Below are 15,250 nucleotides of genomic sequence, written 5' to 3'. Positions count from 1 at the left end.
TACCTTTCTCTCTCTTTTTCTCTCTCTTTATCCTTTTATTTTTGCTTTTTTTTTTTTTTTTTTTTTTTGGACCAAGAAAATATATTCCCGAATCAAAAATCTAAATATTTCTAAGCTAAACTATGCATGCTCTCTCAGTACTTTCTTCTTCTGCTTGTAGAGCTGCTGTGAGGATACGTGTGTGAACCACTGAGGTGTCTCAGTTGCTTAATCTCTGTTAGGGTTAAAGCTTAATCACTCTATTATATTTTTCTACAATATCTCAGTACCATTTTACATATCGTTATTTTTCAGGATATTTTGCAGAGGTAACTCATTCTCTTGGTTACGCAGGTATACACAAGGTACAGACTTTACATGGTAACTGTCTGTCTTTTCATAATCATAAGTTCAACAGCCAGATCCAAACCAGCCAAAGCCAGAAGGAGCTCAGATGTTGGCCATGCGTGGGGAGCAATTAGGTGTGGTTACAAATTGGCCGCCTTCTCTGGAAGCAGCTTTGCAGCGATGGGGGACCATCTCGCCGAAAGCTCCTTGCCTAACCACTATGGACACCAATGGGAAACCACTGTATATCCTCACTTACGGTAAGCACTCTTTAAACTCCTCCTTTTTTTATGTAGTAGTAGGTAACATGTGGATTTACACAGATATACACATACATAGAAATATATCTATAGTAAATGACTGTATATCTAGTGAAAAAGCCTTCTAATGACCTCTGGATTCCATTTCTAAGTAGGGTAAACCAGAATCTGGTAGTGTCTGATGAGGAATTTGTAACATGTTGTGGTATGCTTTATTTTGTGAAGAGGAAAAGATCTAAGCTGATACTTCCCTGAAATAACAGAGTATAAATGAAAACCACCTTTTAAATAGAAATAGGGCAGATTTTGCTGAAGATTAACTTGAAAATCCAATCTCCTTGGATACTACCCAGGCTTTGTTCTGCAAAGGCAGAATCTGGTAAACAAAGCTTCCTGAAAAACTTAAAATAGGATTTTTCCCATGTTCTGCTGACATTATGATTTGAATTACTCTTCCTGGTATTTAGCTGCACAGCTAGAAAACATAGCCCCTTGAAACAGGGGGGCATGCCAGGATATATTTCAGTGTGGTTTTGCTTTGTTGATATATTTTGGTGTGTACTACCTGACAGTTACTGCAGCAAAAAAAGGGCAAATGGAGATAAACATAAGGATATCTCTGTCAAATAACTCACTTCTAGCTTCTAACTGTGAGATGCTCAGGGGACATTTGGGAGATGCTCAGAGGAATTGTTATGGACAGACGTCAAACTTTGAAAGCAAGTTGGAACATTTTTTGTATGTTACTGATAAGGATATAAAAATATTTTGCTTTTCTCTCTTCTGATGGGCCTAGAATTTGCTGCAGATAATATTTTTACATGGACATCTTATAGACATCTTGTGTATATACATATAGATGTATATACATTTTGTGTGTATACATATAGACATCTTGTGTATGGTGTTCTGTGCTGAGTGATGTCTTCTGTTTAGGAGTTGCAATGAGTGATGGCCCTTGACTGAAGAGGTGTTTGCTGCAAGTTTAGGATTGCAAATATATTTAAAGGCTTTTAAAGCATAGCAGAACTCTACTGAAGGTCATTCATGAAACATTTCCCTTTCAGGTATCTAGAGTTAAAAAGTTACTTAGATTAAAGGACAAATATATGATTCATTGTTGATACGGTATTTTCTTCCTTAAGGACATTCACTTGGAACTGGAAAAGAATTTTAAAGTTTGCAATTATATTTTTACAGAAGAGCAATTCATATCATCTACTCAAAGCACTAAACAAATTGGATAGGAAGAAAATGAAGATGCTGTTGAGACTCAGACCACTTCTGAATATTGGAGTCTGCCAGGGAGTCTAAGCATATGTCTTGTTTAGCCTGAAGAGCTGAAAAGCTGAACAAATAAACCCTGTGGAGCTCATCCACCTGGTTCACCTGGTCTGCTTCTCTTCCTAAGTTAATTGCTTCAGAAATGCTCTTCTAAGTTGGGAAAAATGAGGCTAAAACTCTTTTTTCTGTATTGCCATTTGGCAGCCCCTCACTTCTGCAGTCACTTGTCAATAGTTTCCTAAGGTCAGGAATTTTTTTTTTACTCTTGTTTTTTATTGTTCTTGTTTGTTATAGATAAATTATAAGCTACAGCATTTCCTAAGAGATCTAGTGGATTCTTCTCTCCTAGATTGATTTCTAGCTGATAGTCTTCTTCATGAAAACTGTTAATTCATTGTAACATAACAGTTTTCTTTATTTAAATGACAACTGCTTTTAAAATATAACTATCGTTATAGCCTCCTGCCATTTTATTGGCAATTTTATGTATGATTTTGGTGTTAACTGTTAGCTGTTGGCTCCGTAATATTTCCTATCAACTGTTGGCAAGGTACTATTTAAAAATTAATATAAGTTAAGTTTTGAACTCAGCAAAGGCACAAGCATGAATTTTTATCCCTGTGTGAAGCTCCACTTGCCCTTTTGGTAGAACATACTTTTGAAAGATGAGCCTGCCCACAATCCTACCGTATGGCATTAGCATGGCACTTCCCTTCCTTATGTGCCTCCCATGAACAGATGACAAGAATTTTAAAATGTTGATCTTATAACTTCCAGTAGCCTCTCAGTTTGGGCCTCGCAGTTATTTTTGTTTTCTTCACAAAATCAAGGAAACAACATAATATAGATCTTTGGGGGGGGAAGTTCTGTGTTCACTGTTTTGACAAATATTGATTTTAAAATATAACTCTAAAGTTTTAGAGGTTCATTCCTTGACCTCTCATCTACATAATCACTTATGTACCTCTCCTTGAGTACTCTCTCTTGTCTTTATGAAAAACTTCATTAATCCCACAACTTTCCAAGATTCCAAAGGAGATCCTCTGTGGTGTCTTTTGATCCTTTTTTTTTCCCTCTTATGCATCAACTTTTGCAATTTCTGTCTCTACATGGATAGATTTATCTGTTATCCAGACCTACATACTTCTTTCCAAACTACATTCACGAACGGTCTCTGAGACAGATTTGTAGCTGTCAGCTAAATCACATTATGGCTGAGTAACAGGGCTTATTCCTTCAACACCAAGCATATTTATCTCCACCTTTCTTGATTGTTGTAGACAATATTACCATTCTGCCTGTCATTGGGACCATAACTTGACTATCACAAATAACCTGGACATTTCTTCAGTTTTGTACAGCATTCTGTGTCTAGACCTTGCAGGTTGTTTTGGAGGCAAATCTTTTCCAAAGCAGACCTTTCTCTTCACCTACTCAGCTAAATCTCATCCTGTTTCTCACTGCAGTGTTAATTCTTGCAGCATCCTTTCTGTGACTGAAAAATAAAGTCTTGCCCATTTTATCCATCCACAATGTGACTGCAAATGTTCCTGAGTGGAACATATTTTTTCCCTCTTTCATTTATGTATATTGCTTATATTTTAGAAAATAGACTTTTGACTGTTTTCAAAAAACTAAATTCTCCTTAATTTTTCAAAGCCCTTCATTCACACTCTGTCCTTATCCCACTTAGCTTTCCTTTTTCCCTCTAGACCTCAACCATATGTCACAGTCTTCTTAATTTTTTCAGACCTTTTGATTCTCCCCCTTGGTGGCCTTTCATATTGAAAAGGCGCTCTCTGAGATTCCTCAATATTATTCTTCTCCAGAGCTTTCCTCAAAGCCATTTGATTATTCCAAGAAGGATCAGAAAGGCTGGAGAAAGAGTAAAAACTTGAAAGTAATTTGTGAATGTGAGGGGTTTTTTTGAGCTTTTTAACCATAGCTATTGTAAAAAACAGCAAAACTGGTGCGAGTCAACTATGTCTGATTCAAAGACTCTTATTTCCTTGTCTAATACTTCCTGTAATAAGTTTTGGGGTTTTTTTTAACCATCTTCAGTAACTCTAATGTTTGCCACGTCAGAGACCTGCTAGTGATGGCAAGAATGGGAGAAAAGAGCAGATCTCTTTTCTGCTCTTCTCTCCAGAAAGATCTCTGATAGACAAGTATCTTCTCTCTTATTCTTTATTACTTCTTTGGGAAGAGTAATGCTTGATTTTTTTCTAAAAAAAATGAACTGCTTATGATAAAAAGAACAATATCTCTGTAAACATTTTGAGGCCGAAGTCCTGCTGCCTTAGCTCAAGTGCTACAACCCATCCTGGGGGTACCCTGAAGGCATTGAAGTTGTGGTAGCAACAGACCGAAGATAAAGGGCAACCCCATGGCACCGTAGCTGGCACTAGGCCCCAACCACCTCTTGCTGTGCAAGAGGAATTTACTAGGCCAAGGATTTCTGAATTACCAAGGAGAGAGAGAGGAAATCAGGACTATTCTCCTAACAAAGTAATTATATAACTTGACTAGACTTATCTCTGGATAACTCACTGCTCACAGAGGTAGTTATTTCTCTAGCTCAGCTAACAGATATACTTGTTGAATATTCATAGTTCAAGCCTCGAGAGAATATATCGGCAATATGCTTAATACTGCAAATCTTTACTTCTAATAAGAATATAGAAAAATAAACAGAATGTGTGTTACAAAACTGATATAGAAAAATAAACAAAATCCATATTACAAAACTGATACAGGTTGCAAAATCAGGCACTCCAAATACCAGAGTTACCATTCTGCATATGCCAGGAGTCTTTTATCTCTGTGGTATATCGTTTTTCTTCCTTTGGTTTGTATTTTTTTCCGAAGGGCAGCTTCATTTGGCACTTAGGAGGAGTCAAAGGAGCCTGTGAAGAGAGGGTTAACACAGCAACAGAACTGCAGCTAGTAATTTGCAAAGTTAAAAAAAAAAAAAAAGTGCCCCTGTACCTGCATAGCATTATCAAGCCTGCCATTTACACTAGGTTTAGTAAATACTATCCTTCTATTTAATATCAGAAATGTCATGTTGTGTTATTGAAAGAATGAATGTTTGACAAAATTATTTGCAGTTGAACTTTGGCAGTCTCTCAATTGCTGTGCACGGAGATTGGTAAGCGACTACTGGTTTGGTTTTGCTGAGTTAGTGCTGTGTGGCTCTGAAAAGCATACTGAATATAATAAGGAAATTGATTGTGGTTTGTTTTCTCTCTAAGTTTTCTCTCTGATGCAAGCTTTTCTTTTATAACCTTCTTTACATTCAAAACAAATGTATAGTCCTTCTACACATTTGTGAAGGAGGGGGAAGGGCTTTCCTTCACTGTTATGTAGAAGGTATATATTTCTTGTCAACTGATCCCTTTTTTGTATGTTTTTTAAGACCAAGTGATTTCCTTTACACTCATCATGTGTTGTTTAACCAGGTGGGACTGGCTATTAACTCCACTCCAGGTTATAAATTTTAGCTGGTAAAAGATATTGCCCCCTGAATTGGCTGTTAACATCGAACAAGAAGGATAACAAGTGAAATCTAAGGGTTATGGTTGCTGGTGTAGAGTTGCTACTATGCAACTAAATCAAAATTCCAGCAGCAAAAGAAACTTGCCTCACACAGGTGTTAGCAAAGTTCACTGCCGCTGCCAGAAACTGAGATTTTCTTTTCAGACTGCTCAACTGAGCGTATCTGCATACACAATGTCTGCAGGATATGGCTCAGCTTCAGAGGTATTAGCTGCCTCACCACTCGATTGATGATACTTGCTTTTTTCCATTAGGAACATTGAAGTTAGTTTGCAACTGTGTAAAGAGTATTAGGGGCTTGGCATCCCTGCATGAACTTCTAGGACTTGAGAATCTGGCAGCAGTGCCCAGACATATTCTGGGCAAGTGACAGAAGAGGATAAGGAAGTGATCCTTTTTCACCTTTAGAAGAAAAAGTTCTATTTCTTCAGAGAATAATTGAGGTTGGAAGGGACCTTTGAAGATCATCTAGTCCAGCCTCCTTGCTCGAACAGGGACACCTAGAGCATGTTGCACAGGATCACATTCAGGTGGATTTTGAAGATCTCCAAAGGAGAAGTACTCTACAGCCTCTCTGGACAGCCTGCTGCAGTGCTCTGTCACCCTCACAATTAAGAAGTTTTTCCTCGAATTCAGGTGGAATTTCCTGTGTTTCAGTTTGTGCCTGTTGCTTGTTGTCCAGTCACTGACCACCAGCCAATGATAGGCTAGCAGTTAGCAGTATAGTAGAGAATGACAGTTACAGATTAAAACTAATTTCTTACCCTCCAGCGGAGTTAAAAAGCTCTCAAAATCGAACATCAAAATATAAGTTTTGTGGAAGCTGGGATCAAGACCTGTAGTAGTGATGGGGGACTGACTTTGGTTTCCAAAATTGACTTGGGAGTCTCTTCTTTGGACATTGAACAGTCTAGTTCATTTTAGGACTGAAAACTGGAAATAATTCAAGGGCATAAACATAGACATCAAGATATGACTGTATGTGACTGGCAGATACAGTACAGGACCAGTGCAAGTCCAGCTCGCTTCTGAGTTGGCAACTGGAGGCCGGGCAATATGCCCTAGTGTTTAAAATGGCACTGGATGCCCAGATCTCTCTCTAAATGACTTAGCAACTATTTAAACTGAAGAAAATATTAATGTATGACTGGGGTGGTGAGCTAGGCATTGAGGCAGGCCAAATCTTCAAGAGTTTGTTGTCCTCAGAGGCCACCTAAAGCATCATTTGGAAGGATCATGTGGTTGGGGGGGAAGGAAAGGAGATGCCAGAGGAAAGAAAGAAAAGGAAGTCCAGCAGGTTCTGCTCCTTACGTGCAGAAACAGTCTGGCAGTGCCCATGGTAGTGCAGGTACTGCCCTCACTGGCACTTGCCCTCCATGGCTGTGAAAGAGCAGAGCCCCTGGCTACTACAGCAAGGCTGTGAGTCTCCCTGGGAAGAGACGGAGCGCTACCGCTAAGCTAAAACGGGGACCACTCCAAATGAAGCTGTTGTTTGGATTTCGTACATCCGCTCTCCTGTCTTCAAGCCAAGTAATTAGAAGGTTAGTGATGGCCTGTTTATCTGAGGAAGACCTGTGCTTAATTGCTCTACAGAGGAGGGCTCAGGGCTGCGAGCAGCGAGCTTTGCCTTGTGGCCTGTGTGGCAAAGCTGAGGCGCGCCAGGATGGGCCCCGTGGTGGTGAGCGCTGTCTCGGTGATGGCCTTGGACAGAGCACACTTGGCCTCCTCGCAGCTTCCCTCTCCCGTGGTGCAGATGTGGTCGCATATCGAGGTCAAGGCCAGGCTGCAGCATCTGGATTTGTGGGAGAGTTTTGAGCAATCAGCTTTTTATTTTTCCCAGCAATGTCTAATCTCTACGTTTGCAAAAGAAGAATTGCACTGAATTGCAACCTAGGCAGAACCAAGGAAGGAAATACTTCAAAGATTTCCTTCTTTATAACATCCTTGTTATTGAGCGCTTTTATCCTGCAGTCATGGAGGCCTTTGTACTGTGACACTGGCAGGCCAAAGAGCCAAGGTGGTAAAATAAACACAGTTCTGTCCGCCTCTGAAGAAGCTTTGGCCTCATCCATCAGTCACAGACCTGGCCATAGTGATTCATACATTCCTGGCTCCAGCTTCTGTGCTACTGCTCGCTTTGGAGCTCACTTTTTTGAGGAATGAAGCTATGAAGAAAAATTACTGGCTTCCCGTTGAACACGATCCAGTTCAAGATCTACGTAGGATTTGCTCTACCTACTTGAAAGGTTTCCTCTTTTCCGGCTCTGCGTTTTCTCTGCTGGAACGTGACGGGATTGGCAGCCAAGCCCCCAAGGCAGCACTTAGATTAGGGGACCTCTAAGGGTCACAGCAGAGGCCATATATTTCTGCTGCTTCCAAAGTGAATGCAAACTAACTTCTTTGTTTCAGTTCTCCATAGTTTCATACCCATATGCACATGCAATTAATGTTCAATTGCCCAACAGTTCGCAAAAGATAAAGAATTTCTACTTCGGGATAATTTGTCCTCTAATGATGCAGATAAGGGCTGTAATAAAGGAAAAGAATGGTCTTTTCTGGAGCATTAAGAGTTAGGAAACACTGATGGCCTATTCTGTGCAGTTCAAAGTGCGTTTACACAAAAAGGCGAGGCAATAGTGGGACAAAATTGCATGCTCTGCTAAAGAAGCTAATGTACAATTGTGGAAATAAAAGGACAAAATGAGGATAAAATGTACTTAAAGGCTGAATTTACAAGAAATGCTTACTATAGTTAGTAGTACTTATTAGAAAGGAGACCATAGAACATTTCCTAGCCTTAGAGGGGACTTCTTTTCTGCTTATGTAGAGGTGGTTGTAACCCCAGTGAACTCTTGAAGGAGGACGTCTAAATACTTTAATGTAATTGGCTCTGCAGTGGTTAAATTTTAAAGAAAGTAGTGTAAAATGCCACATTTCTTATATGCAAAAAGAGTGAACATGTTGCAAATACAAATTTAAGACTTGTAATAGAATTAATCCCCACAACTGAGACAGAACTTTTAAGACCAGCCCCTTATGTCTCTCAAGAAAGGGATTAAAAACTCAGTGTCCATGTCAAGCTTGAAAGTGTTTTGTGTAAAGATGGTTCTTTCTTGCAGTTCTGATCTTTTGCCAGGCTTTTGATTTCTGTTCTCCAAGATTCTGTGTAACTATTAATTGCTCTTTCAAGTTTGCTGTCACTGAAATGTTAATGTTGGAAACCTGTAAGAGAAAAGAATATTTACTTCCTAAAGACTGCTTCCCTTTTTTTTTTTTTTTTTTTAATCTTATTTGCTTGTCAAATTTAAGATGCTTTTAAAGACTTTCTTTCAAGCAAATGCAGGCAGTTCTTCTCTCCTGACAGTAAATGCTTGTGAGGGTTAATTCTGCAGATGTACTCATGTATCCCTGCTGAATTTCCAGTGCAACAGAATTGACTCATGTTTACATGCTTACATGAATGTTTAATGTACATCCAAACACTTCAGCATCAAATACTGGGGTAATTTTAAATAAATTAAAAAATACAAAACATAGTTTGATTCAAGCCTGATGATACAATATTGCCATTTTCATAAGAGCTGATTGCTCCTCTCCTTAGCACTTCCTCAGTAACAAGCAGTAGTGACCCTTCCGGCTTTCCTCAAGAGGGAAAAAGAAAATCTGACCTTCTTGTTATGTATTATTTTTACATTAAATTTGAACTTAAAAATCGTACAATAACATTACAGTTTTTATCCAGGATGTGGAGGAACTTAGTATAACAACTGCTTGAGTTAGTTATAAATAGCAATACTGCTTGTTTGGGAGCCTGAACCGCTGAACCCCATAGGTAATCTGTTGTCAGAACCGATTATCGTTTAAGTTATTGGTGGGCATGAATTAAAGATTCCTTACTGTCAGACTGAATACAGTTTAAAGACAGAACATAAGGGCCAGCAAAGAACAAAGTCAGCTCTGCCAGGTATCGTACAGAGGAAGGAACAAAGATGTTGCCTGGAAGACCTTGCCTGGGTGGAGAATGCTGCTTACTTAAGGGATTAATGAAAGGGGCACCACATGGCCAATATGCTCTTGAGGAAATCCTTTTTCCCTTGAAAAAATAGGGTGAGATTTTGATAAGGATTAGCTAAGTGCAGAGGTGGAGAGATGAGTGATTGAGGAAGGGAAAAGAGAGGTACTAAAAAGGAGGGTGCTGGGGGATGAGTGAAATGGAGCTGAGGGAAAACGCTGCTTGGAAGCAGGTGAGAAGTAAAAGCCAACTGAGGGGAATGGAGGAAGGTGCAAAGCTAAAATCAGAGTGCAGCATAACGATGTGCTAAGGGTCAGAGGGTCCCTGCTGCTTCATATGCCCCTTTAGCTGTGGGGTATCTTGTGTGCTGTTTCTTTTTCCACCCCTTCTTCCAGCCTTCTCTTTCTCCTTGTTGGCATGGTGGGGAATGTGCCATGGTGATGACTGAGAGGTGCCCTCAGATGGTGCTTCCTGGCCGGGCTGAGATGCAGCTCACTACAGCTAAGGATGCTTCAATAAGCTGCCTGGACCTGACAATATTCCAGCTACTTCTAGCAGTTAGCTCTTTGGAATCCAGATCCAATTTTATCCAAGTCAGTAGAGAAGAAAACTATCCTGACTTTTTTTTTTCTTTCCTAGAAACATTTGTATATTGCAAAAAAACGTTCAAAGTTGCTGATGTGCATTTTAGTATATTCACAGTATGTGCACTAGCTCCAGCAGTGATAGCATATTTAGTGAGAAGATTAATATAAATGTCTTCACTGTTCAGACTGTTTACTCTAAAGGTGTTCTTTCCCTTTAGTAACCCTTTAAAATATAAGCAGAATGTAAAATTAATTTTACAAATTTTGTGTTAATAGGCAAACTTTGGACCAGAAGTATGAAGGTTGCTTACAATATCCTACACAAATTAGGCACAAAACAAGAACCAATGGTACGACCTGGAGACAGGGTAAGTATCTCAATGATTTTTTTTTCAGTAGTAATTAAAATTATATGTTGATGAAGAGAGGATAATATATTTGGGTGGAATAATATGGTGGAGGATGAAATCTGCCTTCTACTCAGAAAATAAGCTGATCAGTCAGACACATTGAATTGCACAATAAATAATGATTTTGAACTTGCTGAATAGTGTCTGGAACTTGTGTCGATGTCAATGATAAACTTTCCCATGGAAAGTGATTTTTGGACATAGAACAGCAGTCTGTTTAGCATAAACTTGCTAGTAGAGCCTGGAGGTGTCACATGGGTGAAACGTGCTTGCTAATGACCTTGTAGTTGTTGACATGGTAGATAAAAGAGAAGCATTGTGGAGGACAAAGACAAACAAACTAAGCACATTTTGGTAACCAATTGAATAAACAAATAATGCTGATTGTTAATGTTGTTCTTGACGGTGATTCAGCAGCCGCTCGTGGCTGACTCCAGGTGAATACGAAGGGGAAGGTTTGCAGAACTAACACTCCAGCTGTTAGATGAAGCCAAGAGCAGCCTAGGGCTGTGCACTCAGAGCAGAGCTGCTAGTTTACATTCCTACTCCTTCTACCATCAAGTTGGCTGAACTTGCTCCGCTCGCGTTACTGGCCTGTGCCAGATTACGGCATCCCACAAATTGCCACAGTCCTCATTCCAGGCTGGCCTTGGGCCATGGAGCACATTATAGATTCCAGGGGATTCCAGGACTGGATACTCAGATATGCATCAATCTGTCAGAAATGCAAATTTTAGTCATGGCCTGGTGATTAGAGTTTGAGCATGAGACTATGGCTGTGTCTTGTGGTCCTTGGTAGCAGTTCCTGGACTGCCGATTCGCTTGCTCCTCTTGTACAACATGTAATAAATGTGTCTGTTTAGGCTACATATTTCTTAGGGCTTCAAAAACAAGAGCATGCAATTAATGCTTCCCAATAAAGAAAGAAAGAAAAAAAAGAAATTAAGTCTTATAATCTTTCCTATATCTCTTTTAGAAATAAATGATGAAGAGTTTAACTACAGATGCTCTAGATACTTAATCTAAATTGCTTCCTACAGTGGCATTTAGCCAGGAGTGAGATCTAAAGAATCTCTTTTACTTGATTTACAACAACGTAACTAAGCAACAGTAGAAGAAACAAACTGTGCAAGTGTGTACATCAAAAGAATCCTCCAAGAAGGCTGTAAAAGGAAGAAAGTTCAGAAATGGGCAGTATATGTGTGTGCCTATCTCTCTATCTGTATCAACTGCCTGTCTTTTTATTAATTTCCTTTAGCAGCCACTGGCATCTTCCAAAGTTAAGAGACGATTTTGGGCAATTCAGATTGCAAGACACACATAGAACAAGTTGTCATTCTTCTGAAATAAGTCTTTATAGATTACAGTGAAAAAATTGTGCTGAAAGCTTATGCTTTGCATTGTAAAAATATCTTGCTTATCATCTCTGTGTAACAGAAACATGCTCATCTAAAGCAACTTCATGCAGAAAATGAGGTGTTACTGTACATCTGATGTTCCAGGCAGTTATTTTGCTCACTCTAATAGCTTTCTGACCTCTTTGAAGAAGGCATTCTGTTCTAAATAATGTAGTTTGCTTGACAACAGTTAAAGGTAGTTTTAAAATAATAAATTAAATGCGTGTGGATATTTGTGGTCTTTTCTAAATGACAGTGAAATTGTTGCCTTATGATAATATTACCTAAAACTCAGAAAGGCATTTACTCCTTTCAAAGCATTTTCTGTCTATGTAATCATGACTATTTTTCATAACTATTATTGCATTGCTCCTTATTTCCTTTGTCTGAGCTAGAAAGATAGCGAATGGACCTGCATGTGATTCCCTAATTCCAACATAACTGTAGAATCCCAAGAATTGTGTTTGCCTTTTTTATAGCAACTTCAGAAATTTAACCTTGGGTCACCCCAGACAGCTGCTAAAGCTTGTCTTCTAAAATATCTTTTAAATAAGCAGATTCTCATTGGATGATATACACCAGGTAGTTTGTTTTCCTTCTGCCTTATCCTTTTTTTCCCCTTTTACACAAGTTATTTACTTACAATACTGTATTTACTTACAGTACTATAAGTGATTAATGATTTTCAGAGAGGAAAATGCCTTATTCTCCCTGGACTTATGTGAGAGTTACTCACCTCTCTCCGCTCCCAGCCAAACCAACGAACACCAACAGTCCTCGAGGCGTCTTTGGGAATCTTTCAGCATATCTTACAGATGTTTTCTGGGTTCAGTAAACCCTGCCATGCCCTCACTGCACTCGGAAAGATCCCTTTCTTTCCAGCACCCTTGAGCCTATTGATGATATGTGCATAAAGAATGTATACAGACAGCTCAAGCAGTTCTGTGGGTTCATGTGCCAGCTTACAAATAAAGCAGGAATGTGTTTTTTCAGAGCATTGTCTCCAGACTTCTCCAAAGTCGCTGTTTTCAGCTTAAAGATATTCCAATTCCCTTGATGCAATTGACTGGGGGATTTTCTAGTTTGAAGAAATCAAGCTACTTTAATTTGCAGGAGGGAGGCTGTGGTGTTTGAAACACAGTGAAAACACTGAAAACGCTTTTAATCTACAGTAACTGAGCCTTGGAGCATACATGGAACATGGCTATTTTTACTTTAAGAGATAGAAGAACACAACTGTTCCAGATGTCAAATCAGTCAAAACTCTAGACTTGCAGATTTAGCCGTTGTTAAGATGCCATCATAATACACTGTGATCCTGCATGGAGACCCAAAGGAATTAAGCGGGAAGCTCTTCACAGTGCCTGCCACTTCTTGCTTTCCACTTCAGTCAGCTGTGTGGAACCGAGTCCCCAGCTCTATGAAGACATGAGTTGACAAAATGCTTCTGACTGAACCCAAATAAAATTTAGACAAGGATCTAGCCACTGAAGTCATTAACTAAAAACTGACTCCTTCGGTATTTCCTGCCCTTGAAGGAAGAGGAAAGGACTCCAGTGCCCACAACCTCAGTTTGACAGTGCCCTCCTCCTCCTTTGCCCCTGGAGGAGCTAAGGACGTTTCTTGCAGTGCCCATAGGCATAAGCTGGACATCTCAGCACATTTAGGGAAGGAAGAAGGGCACCTAGTGAACGTACGGGGGATTTGCTGTGATATTTTGTCTTCACTTGAAGATCTTCAGTCTGTTGAAGCTGTTAACGCCAGGCCTAAAGCAGTGAAGTTTAACAAATCCAGCCTAATATAACTGCCAGCTTTGGATATGACCTTTGCTGTTCCCGATAGCAATTGTTCATGAGCACTAAATACACAGAAATGTCTACACTTTGACAGCAGTCTAATCCTAAAGTAAAATTCTCCTGTGAGACAAAGCATAAGAAGACAAGAAGTAATGTGTGAATGATTGACAAAATGGGTTTGGGCACAGATTCACTTTGTTTTCAATAATTTTAAGCAAATTATTAAACTAGAATGTAAAAATTCTGTTAATTCATTAATTTAATATTTCACACCTGTAAAGTAATTAGTAAATGGAGATTTGGCTTAAAGGTGTTGTCAGTGTAGAAATGCAGTTTGAAAATATTTAAATATAGTGAAAATTTCCTTAATGAAAATGTTCACAATAAGAACTTCTACTAGAATAAATTCCTCCCAATTTCTCCTACATCTGTCATTAGGTATTGGAGTACTTATCATAGAATTGTTTCTGTTATAATGTCTCTCCAACAGGAAAGGCAGAAGCTCCAATTATTGCTAACTGAAACCTGCAATTAAACATGCACTGCAGAAAGTACTCAACATATCTCTTTCTGTTACAGGTAACACTCGTTTTTCCTAACAACGATCCTGCTGCTTTCATGGTTGCATTTTATGGCTGCCTGCTTGCGGAAGTTGTCCCTGTCCCTATTGAAGTGCCACTTACAAGAAAGGTGGGGAACTAAATTGCTCCTTCATACTGCACTTAAAAACTTATATCAGGATGGATCAGAACTGAGCATAACTCCTGAGTACATTTCTGTGGCTAAGTACTTCTAGAACTGAGGGTACAAAGATAGTGCTGTGTGGTGAGTTATATATAGTTGCTTCTTTCTTTGTGATGGAAAATCTAAAGCTGTCCTTCCAGTTTCAGCAAATGCAGGTCTGTCTGGAAAAGGCAAAGAGAAGGTATCAGCTCTGCCACCCTTAGATCTGTTATCTTTGTGGTCTATCAAAGGCGTTGATGTTGGCCATTGACAATGAATTCTCCTGTTCCTCACCCCAGGCTGTGTGATATTACAGCTGGTGCTGTGTAGGCTACATGAAAGCCGTGATGGAAGGGCCTCCTCCTGCATGTCTGTGCTGGAGCTGGAGCTTCTGTCACTACTGCCATCTCTGCCGAGGGTGGCACTTGAGCAAAGTCAGTTGGGGAATTCTTGCCACAGAGCCTAACCGAGAGCCAAAACTGACTGTCACTCACCAGAAGCATTGCAGGAGCAGCTCAGAGGCTTGGCCGTGTTTCCCAGGAAGGTGTGAGCACCTACAGCAGTCTCGGCCTGCAAAAATGCTTGGGCAGTGAGGACAGGAGGCCTGAGCCCGTGTCTTGTACTGAGGTTGCTGAGCCTGCATTTTTTCTCTGGATGTATATCATTAAGGCTAGAAATACAGCGAAATGTACTTTTTTTCCATTCAAGTCCTTTTCATATCCCTTTAACTGTATCATGTCTGTTAGCAATGCCAGTTCTGAGGTTCTCCAAAACCTCTCGGATCCTTTTTCTTTCTTTTTCTTTCTTTTTTTCTTTTTCTCTTTTTCTTTTTCTTTTTCTTTTTCTTTTTCTTTTTCTTTTTCTTTTTCTTTTTCTTTTTCTTTTTCTTTTTCTTT

The 15,250-nt window shown here is 39.5% G+C and overlaps 1 protein-coding gene across 1 annotated transcript in view; it reads left to right on the top strand.

Annotated features, from left to right (window-relative positions):
- Positions 1-15,250, top strand: part of DIP2C (disco interacting protein 2 homolog C) — a 134,799-nt gene that overhangs the window by 37,558 nt on the left and 81,991 nt on the right. The window contains exons 8-10 of the mRNA XM_026053001.1: positions 390-587; positions 10,305-10,396; positions 14,211-14,321. Coding sequence (XP_025908786.1) covers positions 390-587; positions 10,305-10,396; positions 14,211-14,321 — 401 coding nt within the window. The remainder of the gene's footprint in view (positions 1-389; positions 588-10,304; positions 10,397-14,210; positions 14,322-15,250) is intronic.

The sequence above is a fragment of the Nothoprocta perdicaria genome, unplaced genomic scaffold, assembly GCF_003342845.1.
Source record: "Nothoprocta perdicaria isolate Ctin4 unplaced genomic scaffold, notPer1 scaffold_95, whole genome shotgun sequence".
In the NCBI taxonomy this organism is placed as follows: Eukaryota; Metazoa; Chordata; class Aves; order Tinamiformes; family Tinamidae; genus Nothoprocta; species Nothoprocta perdicaria.
Note: the sequence above shows the minus strand (reverse complement) of the source record. Positions and strands in the feature narration are given on the sequence as shown.